At 49.2% G+C, this 16,576-nt stretch overlaps 1 protein-coding gene across 8 annotated transcripts in view; it reads right to left on the reverse strand.

Annotated features, from left to right (window-relative positions):
* Positions 1-16,576, reverse strand: part of KIRREL3 (kirre like nephrin family adhesion molecule 3) — a 274,316-nt gene that overhangs the window by 28,718 nt on the left and 229,022 nt on the right. For all 8 annotated transcript variants that reach the window (XM_065696938.1, XM_065696937.1, XM_065696932.1 and 5 more), the window contains 3 exons: positions 10,050-10,207; positions 6,786-6,936; positions 1,768-1,873 (listed from right to left, as the gene is read on the reverse strand). In XM_065696938.1, the coding sequence (XP_065553010.1) occupies positions 1,768-1,873; positions 6,786-6,936; positions 10,050-10,207 (415 nt within the window). The remainder of the gene's footprint in view (positions 1-1,767; positions 1,874-6,785; positions 6,937-10,049; positions 10,208-16,576) is intronic.

The raw sequence follows: 16,576 nt of genomic DNA on the forward strand, positions 1-16,576 counted from the left end.
AAGGAAAAAAAAGAGCTGCTTGAATTTTCATGCCATTTTTTTTTTTTGGTTTCACCCTAAAAAATATCCCTTTTATGAGAAAGCGTAACCCGAAAAAACCCTGCAATTAATTCTGAGAGTGGAGTCCCTCACAAACCCAATCACAGCAAAGAAATAACCCCAGTGCTCAGGCAACAGGAAGGGTGACAAGACACATGGCCTCGGGATGGATGAGAAGGGCAGAAGAGGGCTACGGGTGGCATTTGAAGCTACAAGAGAGAGCAAAACCCAGCGCTAACGAGACAGCACTGAAGAGGGGAGACGTGCGGTGGGTCCAACTGCTGCTTGGTGGGGAAAAGCGGCCCAGCATTGCTTTGCCGTGTGCACAGAGGCTGGAAGCAGCCAAGAGGAAGGAGAAAACGCAAACTGGAGCCTCCAAGGCTGCTCCAGTGCACAAGGATGATGTGAAAGCCCCTGTTGCTGAGGATCAGGGTTGATGCCCTGTCTTTGGAGCAGAAATATTGCCACTGTTGTCTGGTTCCTCAGCCAGAGGTGGTTGTTTTGCCTTTGACTGCATCAGAATCAATCAAGGCAAGACCCACATGGGACATTCTCCCAGGTACCTCCCCAGCTTGTCACGTACTTCATACTGCTCCTAACTGTAAATATGAAAACAGGGCTATTTGTATCTTTGACATTAATTGACTTCTCAAATTAATAACTCTTCTGTGTAACCAGGAATGCAATTACTGCTTTGTTGTGCTGATAGCAGATATCCAGCTGGAAGGAGTTGTTCCTACCAGCAAACTTGATTGTACTAATTAAGCTGTATGAGCCTAACAGGAGGCGGGTCATAGTAACCTGTCCCCAGAGGTGCCTCCTCTGTTATTATCAACCCAGGCTGTTGCAAAGCCAGACCTGATTGTGTGCCTGTGTGTGCATGCTCCTGACTGCCAGGCAGGAGTGAGGAGTACCTGATTGCAGCCACATACCCTTATTTTTGTCTGCTTAGATCAAGAAACATTAGAGAGAATCATCAGAGAACGGTTTGTGTGGAAGGGACCTTAAAGCTCATCTGGTTTCAATCCCCTGCCATGGGCAGGGACACCTTCCACTAGAGCAGGTTGCTCCAAGCCCCATCCAGACTGCTAGGGATGGGGCAGCCACAGCATCTCTGGGCGCTCTGTGCTAGCGCCTCACCACCCTACGTATCCCCAGTCAAAGCACCTCTGCTCTAACCCCTTCTGAGCTCTGCTCCATGCTGTTGGGGTTAGAGAGGCTTACAGCGGTTGCTGAAGGGTTACACAGAGACAGCAATGGAGTTGTATTGTTCAAATCATAGAAGAGTATGCAAAAAAAACCCCGAAAAAAAGAATTTTCCCTTAATAGATTTCTCAATCGGCGCGCTTTGCTCTTTATGTCCCCAAACAGATGGCTCCATCAGCTCGGTGCCAGGCCTCCTAATCCACTCCAAAGAGCCAGTGAAACTCTGACTGAGGACTGCATGCAGCAGAACGCAGCAGACGGCCTAACACAGAAGCAATTGCAGTCTCTCAACGTGTAACAACATCGTCAAGGTAAAAGCAGCATCAGGGAGCTATCAGAGCAGGGATGCTGGGAAGAGGACCGTGCCACCACAACTCTGCAGGGAGCAGGGGCTGTGTCTGGTTCCAGCCATCACGTCCTGCAGTAGAGGATATGGGGATGAGCTAGAATGACCACCAAGCAGTGATAAACATGGGAGAGAGTGGAACAGCCACCAAAACCCACAGCCAGCAGCCACTTTACCTGTATTGGGTGACAGCAGGGTTGGCCTTGGCAGAGCAGTGGAACTTCACAGTGTTATCCTCAAGCACCGGCTGTGGCTCCACTGACAAGTTCACCAGGGGTGGGTCTGCAAAGAGACAGAGACAAGCCCATAAGCAACACAAAGACATGATGCAGCATCCCCATGCCTGCTGCCTGCCATGCTTCCAAGTCCAGAAAGCAAGATCTGGTTGTGAGAAAACATGGTAAATGCACCGAGACTCCTTGATGCTGTGCAATAATGTTCAGGGCTGTGTAAGACAGGCTGGTGTCACGCACGCAATGCTTCTCTTGGAGGGCTTCAGTAAATAAGACAGAAAGAGGAGAGACACACACTATTCGATGTAGCATTTCACTTCAAAAATGTTAACGCCGGCTCCGATTCCTGTTTAAGGAAATAAACTTGCCTGCTTTGAAAAGCTCCCATTTAATATCTCGCTGCGTAATGATGATCTTTTGTCTCTCCGCTGACTTGAAAGTGGCATTTCTGCTCTTTCATCAGCCTAATCATCTCTGCCAAGTCCTTATTGGTGTCACAGGCCTCTCGGTTCCTCCAGCTGGTGCTGGTTTCTCTTTTTACATGATAAGCATCTAAACGCTTTAGCAGCAGAAAAATTTAGGAGCGAATTGATGAAAGCAAGTGAGAAGTGTAAAGGGTGCAATGTTTGGATGGGGAATAAGAATATTCAGAGTTGTTTTCAATTTTCATGTTGTCAGGGAAGGGTTTTGGACCCCCAGCTTCAGGTTTTAAGGATAGCACATCATTTGAGGGGAAAATGCAGAAAGAAATGGCCTTGTAAGATCCCCCCTGCAGTCCTGATCCAGCTCTGAGGCAGCAGCACAAGAGGAATGTGGAGCTGCTGGAGCGAGGGCAGAGGAGGCCATGGGGATGCTGCGAGGGCTGGAGCAGCTCTGCTCTGGAGCCAGGCTGAGAGAGCTGGGCTGGGGCAGCCTGGAGAAAAGAAGGCTCCTGAAGGGGAGACCTGAGAGCAGCTCCAGTGCCTAAAGGGGCTGCAGGAAACCTGGAGAGGGGCTTGGGACAAGGGCCTGTATGGACAGGATGAAAGGGAATGGCTTCAAGCTGAAAAAGTAGGTTAATGATACTGATGTGGTTTGACAGCCACCTCTTGGGTACCACTTTACAAAGGTAATGGCACTGGGTGAAACCTCATGTGAATGAAAGCTGAGGAGAAAGAGGCGATGCTGCCTACAAAGCATGGGAAGGGTTGGCACCGAGAGAGGAAAGCAGAAAGTCTGATCACGTGCCAAGCAAGCACAACAGCACCCAAAGCAACCCTGTGTTATTCCAGTTATCCCTGCAAGGTGTGGGATGGTTTGGGATCATTCTTGTGACACGGCTGGGGACCAAAGGGGAGTCTCCGAGCTGGCCTCAGCTTGAGTGAGTTGGGAAAGGGAAAGGCAGCAGCCAGTGTAGTGCTGCAGGACCCCCGTCGTGCTGCAGTGCCTTCTCCTCCTCCACCTCATCCCCACCTCATTAGGCCCCATGATATTTACCCAGCCAGAGCCAGGCTTTGTTGTGAGCAGAGCCACCTGCCTTCTCGCTGGGAAATGATGACGAGGAAATTATAGGTATTTTCAATTTACCCTAATTTCATTTTAAAATGTGCAATTCAAATGACAATAAAGATGGGCGCAGTTGGGAATATAAATGAGCTTCCCTCACCTAACAGCCCAGAGATATATAGTGGGCTCCTAATTCATTTGCAGGCATCCTGACACTTCCCTATTGTTATACAACAACAGCTAATCACCTTCCTTTGTTAAGTATGAATCACACTTCTCTTTAGGAGCTTCCCTATTGTTTGATGGTTTAGTAGCTGTGCCTAGGATTTACAGAGCTTCTTTGTATTAAAATGAGCCAGGCTCCCTCCTGCACTCAAAATTAAACAAAAAACAGAGATTAAAAGGCAGAAAAAAACACAGCAAAGGAAATGAATTAAAGTCTTTGATCTTGCCTTTCACAAATGGGATTGGGCTTTCTAATACTGCGGTAGCTCCCTGTGAGGCAGCGGGTGCCGTGGGTTAGCGTGGGTTTGTGTGTGCCAGTGTGTTTTGGGAGAGTTAAAAGAGAGAAAAAGACACAAATTGTAACTCATCAGAATGTAATTCCACTCGCTTACAAGTATAATTCCTGCCTGGCTTCTTGTAATTAATTTGAATGATGAAATCAGACAAAGCCAGCCTACAGGAGAGCGTGCATGCAAATGCTTATATGCCCAGGTACCAGTATCCACATGAGCATTGCCCCGAGGGACCAGCATCACTCAGGGACCAGCATCACTCCTCATGTGCAGCCAGTGAGGAAGGAACCAAAGCGAACCCTCAGCCCCCACTGGTTTTAATTAGCCCCTGGGAAGCAGTTGCTTGGATCATGGGCTGAGCATCATGCTCCTCTTCCCTATGGATGCCCAGAGAAGCCCTTCCAAACCTGTACCCTGGATCAAAAAGCAGCCAGGTGAGGAGTGAGGAGCTGGAAGAAGACTGAGATGTTTCTTTTGATCTAGGCTTTCATACTCTGTATTGGGAAGGACCAAAGGGACTTGAATGCTCTAACGTTACAAGGACAAACAGCAGGACACAATGATGCTGCCCTCACTTTGCTCATCACCCTGGTCTACTTCCCTTCTCCCGCTGCTACCTCCTGCAAAAACATACAGATACAGACAAATCCCTTCTTGCCAGGAGAAAAAGAGGTGTAAAAATGAGGAATTGCACACGTGTGTGTAGAGGCTTGGAGCAAATGGCTCTGGATAAGCAGTAACCCTGCTCCTCCCCAGCCCAGCACGCCGGGTGTGCGTTCCCACAGCGCCACTGGGCCCCGGCACTATAAATAGTTTATGGCATATCAAACTATTAAACATGATTTTAATCCCACTTGTGATGTTCGGAGCATAACTCACAGGAGGCTGACTTTGATGTGGCTGGTGGAACGGAAATCACATTGAACAGATGTTCCAGCTGGAGTCGCTTAGTGTTTCTATTACAGACCCTGCTCGGGGTTGGGGGTTTTCAGCTGCTTTTTTCCCCTTTCTTTATGGAAAGGGAGGCTTTTATGACTCAGCTATTTCATTGCTCCAAGATGCCTGCATGAGATTGATGGGAGCCAGACTGGAAGGGGATATTCTCTCCTACATACACCCTGTGTAGGCAACACCCCACACCCTGGCCTTTCCTTGCTGTCTGTGAGGATTTTTGATGTTCTTTTGGGTTACAAAAGAAAGCAAAAGGAGAAGCAGTGATTTGCCAGGCTGCTGCTTCCTGGGAGGGATTACTTTTGGTTCCCTGGGATTACTTTGCAAGGCTACCTCTTTCAAACCTATGGTGTGAACAGCAGAGGTGGAGGTGAACAGGTTCCAGGGTGAAATGCTGGCACTGCGGGAGCTGCTGGGGAGGAGAGGCAGGGGCTTGGAACTAAATGAGTTTTAAAGTCTTTCCAACCCAAACCAAGCTGTGATTGTATGAAGAAGAACCTCTTCTCAACACCCGGGTGGTGCAGAGGGGTACCTCACCTTTGCAATCAGCCTTGCCCAGGACAAGAAATGAGTGGTCCAGATAATTTTTGCTTACGAAGAGTACCTTTAGCTTATTGCAAAGTGAACGCAGCCAGGTTGGGGAGGAAACCTGATGGACTGAGCAGCAGCTGGAGCAGTCTCTTGCATCCAGGATGAAAACTATCCCACTGCAGGCTGGTTAATCCATCTTGGTATTTTTCTATCCCTCCATCACCCATCCAGCACTGGGAAACAGATATCCTCATTAGACCCCATTAAGAACATCCTTTTAATAGCTGGATAGGATATTATTATTGTTGCGTTCACAGCATGGATTATTTAATGGCTTGGAGTGGAAATTGGTGCTCTTTATTGGGTGCTTCTCTTTTCAGAGCAGATTCGACCAGGCTCAGGGATGCAGCTCACGTCTCCTGCCCCTCACTGTACAGCACAATGTAATGATGTCTTGGGCTTCACGTTGTATGTGCGGATGCGTGTGCGTCTCCGGCTATTGTAACTGTTTGCAGGCTGTAAAATAACCCATGCTATTATCTCATTTTATCTGGCCAGCTCTGTCAGGACATGCTATCCAGCGACCCAAGAGCCTGTTAATCTTCTGGCAGCAAAAGCTGGAAGTCTTAAATAGTGAATTTTCTGCTGTGTTCGAGTTTGTTCAGCCAGTTTTAATTGGGCCCTGGAAAGCAGCTGGCATGGTAATATTGAACACCCTGCATTTGCAAATTGTTGGTAAATACAGCTGCAGGGATTGCGTGTGCAAATGAAGCCATGCTGGAGCGAGGTCAGGATGAGCCCCAGAGCAACAGCTATTGCAGGGGAGGAGGGAAGAGATCTGTGGGGTCTGGAAGAAGGAAGGTTTTGCTTCGTGGGTTTACAGTAAAGGGTAAATGATGCAGCTCTCGCCACACACATGTCCCCATCAGTTGGTAACTAATGCTGTATTTCACAGGAGGGAGACTTCTCACCCATTAGGTGTTTAACATGCTATCTCAGTGGAGAACAACACAAAGAACTTTGTGTTGAACAGCCTGTAACACTGGAAGCATGCTGGTTTGTACCAGAAACCTTAATGGGCCTTATCTCTGCTACTGGCCATGTCTAGAGATGCTGCTTGAGCAGCCAAAACCATTCCATTCTCCAGAGACACCAGAGGGCCTGGATCAGTTGGGCCACATGCAATGACCACTGGATACCCAGAGCACAGCAGCTGGTGCTGCTTTTACTCCAAACCATGGACACAAGGCACAAAAGCCGGGAGCAGTCCATCCATGAGGGTGTCCATGTCTGCCTGGTACCCCAAGGATTTCAAGGGATGAGATCTGTCTCTGACTGCGCTGTGTCAAGGTACCAGTAAAGGGAAACCCCCAAATCCCAGCATCCCGCTCCTGGTTGGAGTAAGATCCATGCAGGCAGCACTGTGGAGAGAGTAGGGAGTTTGGGATCACACAGCTCGGCCAGCCGTGTACTCACGTTGGATATCAATAGTGACGGAGGTCTCCTTCCCGCTGGGAATGGCTTTGTTGGTGGCGCGGCAGACGATGCTCTCCCCATTCTCAATGTCAGAGGGGGCGATGAACAGGGTGCTCATGATGCTCTCCCTCTTGCCATCACGGAGAAGTGTCTGTGGGGGGAGAAACAGGGATAAGAAGAGGCAGTTTCCTACAGGAGAGGTCCCCTCTGCACACACAGAGGCAGCCGGCAGCCAGGCAGTGCTCCCCGCAATAAGAGTTCCTCTGGCTGGGATCTGCCAAGAAGCCTTTGGGGAATAGCACAGACAAATTTCACTGCACTTCCCTGGGAATCGGGCACTTATCTCCCATCTGCTTCCCTCCAGCCTTGCTGTGCTTCAACCTGGGAATGCCAGCTCCAGCGAGATGCATGCAACCCACTGTCCCAGGAAAGAGGGAGACCGGGGACAGATAGGACAGCCAGCTTCTTGAACCTGCTGCCACCTTCTGTGCCAGGGCAATGCAAAAAGTTCCTGGGCCAGTTTAGTTAGCAAGGAGGAGTGATGCCAGCTGCCAGCAGCATGGGACTGATCCTGACCATGTATCACTGGATGCCATGAGGCGGTCCAGCCCATGGCAAATCATCACTACTCACTTTGTGCTGGGGATCACTGTGATGGAGATCTGAGGATGCCAGAGATCCACTGGTACAGCAGTGGTTAAACAGCTCTATCTGCTCACCCTTGGCAGTTTGTTTCTTCCCTGCACTTCTTGCCTTTATCAGGAACCCCTGAGTCCTCCTAATCCTCCTGCAAGTTCTTACAGACATGGTCATGTCACCCTGTAGCCCTGTCTTGGGTAAACTAAACCAGTCGAGCCCATGGATGCTCAAGATGCTGCATTGGTTCCAATCTTTTAATCAATCTCTGGGCTTTCTTCTGATTTATCAACACCCACAGGGGTCCAGAAATGCCAGAAACATGGCTTTTCCCAGCTGTTACTAACAGAGCAAATGCCCATGGATACACCCATCCCATAAGTATGTATTTTGGATCCATTCAGGCAGTTTTTCTAAGTGTAAGTCTGCATCCTTCCAGTTTCCTCCTCCCCACGTAAGCCAAGTGCTTTATTGAATTACAGACATATGGCAGCAAGGCTAAAGCTTTCACCACCTGCGTTCATCCTGACACTGTGTTCATGTGTACAGGTCTGCACTCCTTAGGCACATTAGGTGAGGTTGCATGGGGCTTTGAGCAATCTGGTTTAGTGGCAGGGAGCTGGAACTGGATGAGCTTTGAGGTCCTTGTCAACCCAAACCATTCCATGATCTGTGATAGAGAGAAACTGTCACTGCAACGAAGGTGGGGAGAAGCAGGAGCAAGACCTATCCGAAGGTGACTGTCAGTGCCTGAGTGCACCAACAGTGCTTAATTTCCCTAACAAACCTCATCTGGGGACTCTACCCAAGAGCTCTTTACCCATAAACCCCAGAGCAGTATTTAAGTTCCAGCTCTAGCAGGGGTCCTGCTTTTGGGATGGTGATGTGGACTGGGTTTCCTGGCTTGACTGCAGAACTGCCTCATCGCTATGGATATTCTGGGGATTGCAGCACTGTAAATGACCCCCCTATGGCCACCAAACCTGCTCTGGTGCTGTGCCCTTGATGGTAAGGCTGCTACCCTGAGCTTGCTTTATTGTCCCCTTTTGTGCTCTTCACATATGGAACAGCCCCACTTTGGGTGCTGAGGATGTAGTGGACCCTAACCTTGTGCAGAACCTTCCCCTTATTGTGTCCCTGAGCCTCCAAACCCTGCAGCATCCCATAATACTCACTATGGCTATAGGGACCATCTCCTGATGCCTCCAATGGGGCATGTAAGTGGGTTTGTAGTCAGTGGGATGGGCTTCACGGAAAAACCTCCAGTGAATGATGAACAACTGAGATTCAGTCCCAGAAACTGAGGTTTGCCTGGTGCCAGGAGGAAGGGGCGATGCATCCCCCATGCAGAAGAGGGCTCCCCTTCCCCTCCCATGCTTGAAAGCTGCTTAAAATGCCATGGAAATCTCTGTTCTTCATGAGAGGGAGCTGCAGCCTGGAAAGCTCTGCTTTAGAAGGTGTTTTTCTCTTGGAAATCAGAACAAAGGAGGAGTGTTCTCCCTTCCCTGCTACCCACCACTTGTGGGGCCGAAAGGGGAAGGGCTTCAATTCTGGCTCCCCAGGGCCAGGTCTGAGCAGTCTGCAGTGGAGAGGAAAGCTTGGGATGAACAGAGTGAATTATAAACAACTGCAATGGCCTGGGTTTTAATTAATTCCACTTGATTGGAGAGAGGGAGAGGTCAGTTCTCTGTGGCTTTAATTAGTGCTGTATTTTCCATTGCACTCAGGGAGATGGGGCAAGTCCCCCTCTGCTTGCACCCATCAGCTCTAAGGAAACAACTCGACTTCATCTGTGTGCTCGGCAGGGTGATGGGGAGGAGGAGGAGGAGGGTACTCTGGCTGCTCTGCTTCTCCAGGCAGATGGGGGTGATGTTGGAATGAGGCTGGATGGAGGCTTTGCAGTGCTAGCAGAGGGTGAAATGTTTATTAACAGATCTTCAGGAGCTGGAGAGGAATGCCTTTGACTCCCGCCTTTGAAGTTTGCTTGCATTACAAATGGCTCCAAACTGACCCATTTTATGCCTCCAGTTTTGTTCTTTAGGAGTTTCCATTAGCGATGTCAAGTGTTACTGAATCTTTAGCACTTACCAGACATCAGGCGCCTGTAAAGAGGAGCACATGTGGGTACCCATTCTGAGCGTGCTGTCGATTGCTCTTTGATGTTTTCCTTTATGACCCAATAAAGGCTTTTCGTTTAAATTAAAAAATGCCAACAACCCTGATAATTTGTCATGGAAAATTGCAGTTGGAGGAGGGGACATATGTCACTGCAGCTGCCTTTCCATCAGAGGTTCTGCTATAGCCAAGGCCAGGCCAGTGTTGGCTGTGTGGTGCTGGACACAGCAGTAACACCACAGCACAGGATTTTGAGGGGAGAAAAGGGCATGTCAGGCAATTGCAAGCTATTAGAAGGTACAGCAAAACCCATCAGATTCAGATGGACTGTTTTCTTTCCAGCCTTTCCATTGGGAAGGCTGCATGAGGTAGTATACAATGAGACCCTCAGCTCTGCGGTGTGGATGGTGCTGCCTTAGATGCTTCGGAGCTGTGTGAAGAGCAGTGTCATGCTGCACCTTTCTGAAGCAAGGGAAGAACCCAGCCTTTGTTCCCAGCCCTGTCGTGCCTCACCTTGGAGTAGGTGGCTCCATTGATGACTTCTCCTTTCCGCATCCAGATGATGGAGGCTGCTGGCTTGGCGTTATCTGCATGGCAGGTCAGGTTGAGGGGGTCTCCTGCTCTCAGGCTGATGATGGGACCCCCCATAATGACGGGATCATCTGGAGGAACTGCAAGGAAATAGGACAGAGGAGACACTGTCATTTGGTAGCATTAAACCAACCTTCCTGGAGTTACCTATAGGGTCTGGGTTGCCAGGACTGGACTGTGACCTCTCAGACCTCTGCAGCTGCCTTTGATGTGGCTGTGGCAGCTTCCAACCCATCTCATCATGTTATATCTGGCTTGCCTTTTGCTGCTCATGTGAAAGCTCTGCCCCACATCTGAACTAAAGCCTAAAACTGGCTGGAGTTCTAGAGCATCCATGGCCTGGTTGGCTGCCTGAGCTTTGCAGTAATATGAAGGGTCAAGCCTGTGGTAGTGAAACCCATGAAGAGCTATAAAATACTGCAAAACCTCTGGTCCAGGATGTCCCTGAGCTGCAGAATGCAAATGGATGGAAAGTCTTTGAAGGAAATATCCCTGCTTGTTGATGCTGCTCTTCTATTCCTCCCCAGGTAACTGTAACTGGCTGCTGCTGAATACAAGTGTTCTGACCCCTGTTCCTCTGACTGCAAGCTGGGAGCTAGGTAAGGGTGATTTGGCAGAGGTGCAGGGAGCTGGGTTTGGACTGTTCCCTATTGAACTAAGGGGGAACAGTTTCTATGGGCATCAGAAGCGTTGTCTCCAGCTGCCTTTGAATAGGGGTCTGTTGGCAGGGCTCTGTCACAGTGGGATGGAAGAAACCTTGAGCACTCCCTTGCTCTGATTTCCCTGTTGCTTTCCCTCATTGTCTGTGCTGTTTCACTGCACAAAAGGTTGTGAAGCTCCTCATTCAGACAGGCTCTCTCTTGCCATGGTGTCTTTGAAGCGTTTTCCCCCTGTGAAAGCTGGTTTTGCTGGAGGATGTCAAGGAAGTGTTTAAGACCTCATCCTTCCTTCCAAACCACCTCAGCCTGACAGCCTGTGTGAGGCTGCATCCTCATTACAGGACACGGGTTTGCTGATATCACACAGCCCCTGGGCATCTGTTTCTTGTGTTGGGAAGCCCTTCGTGCCAGAGACAAGACGGGATGGAAGCAAGGATGAGGGGCACCTAAGCATGTCTCCTCTTCTGTGACTAGCTCCTGAAGCCTGGCATATCCAAGCAGTCCTGGTGTGGTAAGAGATGGGAAATTCAGCTGGTGAGAGGGGAAAGAAGCCTCCTCCATTACCCTAGTTGGGTCTGCTCTAGCCAAGACCTACTCTGAAGAAGGATGATACATCTCTGTATCTGTCAGTCTAGCTGCTGACAACCAGATCCTTTGGGAAACCAAATGCTAGCCTTAATACAGATAGATGTGTTGCCCACTTACCTCATGGCTTGTTTTAGGAGTTCTTGGGGCACATGTGGCACTGAGAAGCCAACAGAAATGTAGAGGGGACAGTAGGAAGGCATCCCTGTTGCAACCCCTCTTTCCTAAGCAGAAGAGCTCATGCTAGTGAAGGATGTAGGAAGAACCTGGTGCTTCACACCCAGCTCAGAAGGAAGTGCCAAAGCCTCCTTCCTTTCAGCATCCTCACTGAGGGGATGCACTGGGGGAAAGCTGCTGGTTTTCCACCAAAGCAGAGGTGCTTTGGTTACGAGTCAGCACCTCTACCCCCTCCCCGAGCCATGCAAATGGCATCAAAGCTGGCCAAAGACCCCTCTGAACCCCCCCAAATACATCCCTGTTTCAGCTCCTGAGCTGCCCCTGTGTTTTAGCTGGTTGAGAACTACTTACAAACCCCACTCTGGCTCTTCCAGCTGAACTGGGGAGCTGGGAAGGGATTACGTTGTGTGACAACCGGAGGTGGCTGCCTGCATCAGCCTGGGATTTGTAGGCAAGGCAGATGTGCTGGTTGCACACAACGATGGTCACACACGCGTCTGCCAAACGCTGTGAGTAATGGGATTTCTCAGCTCAATGGGTGGAACCCAGGGACTGGAGGCAGAAAAGCTTTTCTACACGGATCCAAAATGTACTTTTTCAGGCTACAAGATTGGAAAAAAAAAAAAAAAGTGAAAATCTGTGGTTTGGGTTGGCTGCAATGTGTCAGGCCTGAAATATGAAAATGTGACAAAATCTGCTTCATTCTGCTGCTATTTAACTATTATTTTCACTTTAAGAATTCAATGGATGAGTTTAAACTGTGTAAAAGAAACCCCAAACTGGTATTTTTTCAATATTCTTTCACCTCACTGAAGCTATTAATTGGATTTGACCTCAGCTTGTAAAATATTGGAAATTCATCTTGTGGAGCAGGGGGAAAAGCAGCCCATGAGCTGCTCTCTGAAGAGCAGCCTGGAATTAAATGAAGGGAAACCTTTAGTGGGAAGTTTAATATTCCTGACAGATACCCTGCATGTGGCTGGTCATTGGCTGCTACCTGAAGACCCTCAAAGGAGTCCTGCCTGTCCCTTAGCTGCACATGAAACCAAGGGGACATCGTGGGACAATCTAATGCAGATGGACATTGAGCTGTTTGCCTTGTGTCAGAAAACCTTGTTTTCTAAGCTACTGTTTCTCTCCTTTTTCCTCTTATTGGGTTAGCAGCAAGACTTGAGGAGCTGTTTGAGGAGGACAGAGAATGGGCCCTGATTACATCTTCCCAAGTAAGTGGTTATTATCCCCCAGTTATGCATATAGCCATGAATTATTGATGGTCTCCAGTCTCACTAACCAGGGGACCTGGCTGGGGAGGAGAGGGGCTGATGAATAGGAATCAGCAATGTCTCTCAACAGCTCTAACTCCTGCAAAATGAAGTGTGGATGTATTCCTTCTCTCTCTAACTCCAGCTTGGAGAGGAAGAGGAGGAAGGGAAGAATGAAGATAAAAAGGGGAGAAGAAGGAAGAAGGGAAAGCAAGAAGCTGGTAGCATAGAGCCACGATCCATTATTCATCCCCTGTGCTCCCAGGATTGGTTATTATTATAAGGCATCACTACAGAACCTGGTCTCCTAATTTTTAATCACATAGATGTAGAAGCACCAGCCTTTCTGATTAATACAGGGATATAAATAGGAAGAGTTGTTTGGGGTTGTGTGTGGTTATTCCTGACAGCAGAGAAGACAGAGTTAACCTTTACATGCCTGGAAAGCTTAAATAGAGAATGAAAGAGAAGTGATACATGATGGCTCAAGCCTGTAAGAGTAGGAACAAGCAAGAGAGATGGATGACAGGAACCATATGGGCTGGGAATCCAAACAGATTATCCCCACACGGGCATTGCATTGAGACCTTATCCCAGAATCATCATAGAATGGTTTGCACCTAGAGCAGGTTGCTCCAAGCCCCATCCAACCTGGCCTTGAACACTGCCAGGGATGGGCAACCTGTGCCTGTGTCGCACCACCCTCATAGGGAAGTATTAAGGTGAGAGACCCCAGCAGAAGGTCTCCTGCTCCTCTCAGTGCGCTCAGAACCTCAACTGAAGAGCTCGTCACTGAAGATGAAACTCTCTAAAGAAGCACAGACCAGCTTCTCCCCATCACCCTTCTGTTTCCTGTCAAACCCCAGGCTTGCTGAACACCCTAAACCAGCCTTGGCCAGGCATTAATCTGCTCTCTGTAGCTGTGGGCTGTGTGGATGAGTGAGGCCAGCCTGTGGTCTCTGCTCCTTGCCTTCCAGAGTGCTTTGGGAAAAGCATGCTTTCTATCAGCATAAAGAAATACAAATCAATGAGTGGTGCTCCCGGGCTGTGCATTCGGCAGCTCCCTAAATTACTTGGCTAGTTAGAGGCTTTCTTGCACACAGACCCACCCTGCAATGCTTAATTGTATGATTAATCAATGAGACCACGCAGAATTAGTCAGGGCTGGCCTAATACCCCAGGCTAACATTGCACTGAGGAATAACACAGGTGGCTCTAAATGCTCCTGGCATCCAGGATGCTTGAGGAAACAGGATCCTCCAGCAGTCAGCTCCTGGAAGCGGAGAAAGCAAAAAGCCCTCCAGCCACCAGTACTTTTTGCCTAATTAAAGCTAATGGCTTCTTGCTGTTGTGACTGGTGCCTCCTTGCTGCTGGGTTTGTGTAGCCAGCTTTTTGGGACAGGGTTAAGAGATTCAACCCCAAATGCTCACTGCTTGGCTGGAGAGGGAGACAGTGAGCAGCCCCGAGGATTGCTCTGAGCCATGTATCTGCAGGTAACATTCAGCTGCTATTAGCCTCAGTCCAGCATGAGGAATGAGATCCCCTGGGTAAGGCATTGCTGATGCACTGCTCATCTTTCCTACAGGGTCTGTGCCATTTAAGTTCCTGGGTCCATCCTGCATGTGTGTGAAGAGAACAGTGACCAGAAGATGCTCTTGGTGACCACGAGATGTTACAAACCATTGGAAGGTGCTCCCTAGCCCCAAAGCTCACAGTCCTAGTGTAGACCAGAAGCATCCCCAGCACTCCACAGTGGTTTACTAACAGTGCTTGGGCTGGCTGCCTTCCAGCGAGCTGCCACTCTGAGAAGGTAAGGCCCCATGGAGATGATGATGAAGCCAAGCTGAACAAGGGTTATGTTTGCTCCTGTATTTTGTGCCTGCTGTAAGCAAGCACTGGGGACCCCAGGGAGGCAGGCTGCAGGGATTCAGCTGACCCTCTAATGCAGAGAGGGTGGATCTGGCAGCTTTGCTCTGGTGCAGTGTGGTGTTTGTGTATTCAGACATCGCATTCTGGCCTTGTCAAAGAGGAATGTTTGCCTCTTGTAGACAAGTCGAGCTTATGAGGGCATCACAATACATGTACTCTGGCTGCACGTACCCAGGCACTACCCTCATCTGCAAGGCAGCAGCTTGCTGCTGGGAGTAACTGCAATACAAAGAGTGCTTTCCTTTGCACATCCAACCTCTGCTCCACAGTAGGGCGTTGTGTCCAGTTTTGATGCCTGGTTAAGGTGCTTGTGAAAGAGGCAGGATTTAACCTGCACCCTTGCGTTCCCCTTATGCCCTGCTCCAAAACGGATCCTCCACATGTGGTCAACATAGCAAGGGTGTGACTTTGACACTAAGCTTGGTGTTAATGATGATCAGCGAAGCAACAAGTCAATATAAGCTGCTGTATCAGGTCTGTGTTCCAGCTGGGACTGGCATGTCTTCTCCTGCTTGATACCTACAGTGAATAGCCTCCTCTTTGCTGTCTATGTCTGATTTCCCCGCCAGCCTTAGGGGTGTTCTGCGGAGTTGCTGCTCCACAAGATGCCCTTGAGATCCTGGTGGGGGTTTGGGTGCACTTGTGGATGTTGATCTTGGTTTGGGATAGGCAAAAGATCAAAGGGAAAGAGCAGCTTTCCTACCAGGTGAGATCAGAAGAGATGGGCTTGTTTAATTTGGCAAAGTGAAGGCTGGGAATCTATGACTGGTTGAAGTAAAAGAATAGGGAAAGTTGGGAGAAGACAAGGGAAAAAGCAGGAAAACTTGGACACTGGGGGAGAAAGAAGGTTCTGCTTCAGCAAGTACCTAAGATAGCTTCACAGGAGGAAGGAAAGGGGGTAGAAAACAAAACTGCTTTCAGGATGCAGCTTGGTGCACTGGATAAGAGAATCCCCTTATAGGGATTGTGTTTCTGGCAGCAGTTTTCCAGCACACTGCCTAGGGTCTCACTGTATTATCAAGCCTGAAGGCTCTAAATTGTGAAGGCCTAAAGCACTGCAGAGCAGCTTACAGCTACATGAGTGTTCAGCTGTTTCATTTATCAGGACTTCACACATTTAGGATTCAGATTTCCAGCAGCTCTTGAGAGCTAGGAAGGATATAAACAGGCTCTTAGGTTTTGTCCAGCACTTTAAAGGCTGAGATTTCACTGTGTCTGGGTGCTGTCACGGGTTAGGTTTTTTCAAGGCAGCATTAACTGGAGATGCGGCAAGTCTTTGGGGCTTGGGGAAACCTAATCCTGGACTGCAATCACACCTTCCCCTCAACCATCTTGGTGTGCATCCGTTCAACATTTCCCCTTCCCGGTGCATTTAGGATTGCAGATGAGGAACGTTGGCAGGTCAGTCAAAAGGAACAACACAGGGCAAGTGATCTGAGTTTACAAATGAGGTTAGTGACAGCGCTGAGAGTCCAGACTCCAACTTGTAATATTCCTCCCTCCAAGCAGATGGACCAGATATCCCTTTGCATCCTACATCTAAACCTGGAACCCATTGCTGCTCAGCAGGGTGAGGCTCAACTCTTCTGCAAGGGAAACAATCCGTGTCCTTCCCTACACAAGGCAGGCTGGAAAGCGTTCAGTTCATGCTGTGCACTGTCAGCTTACAGAGGCCATGCTGGCTATGGGGTGAGCTCTGGCACTGCTTCAAAGCACACAGTCCCCTACCAGTGTGCCACCAGCCTCTGCTCCTGCTGGGATTGGCATGGAATGGAAGGATGGTTGGTCGGAGGATGCCTGAACGCCTGGCACCCTTCCTGCACCTCTCCCATGCCA

This window comes from Lathamus discolor, chromosome 17, assembly GCF_037157495.1.
Source record: "Lathamus discolor isolate bLatDis1 chromosome 17, bLatDis1.hap1, whole genome shotgun sequence".
Lineage (NCBI taxonomy): Eukaryota > Metazoa > Chordata > Aves > Psittaciformes > Psittacidae > Lathamus > Lathamus discolor.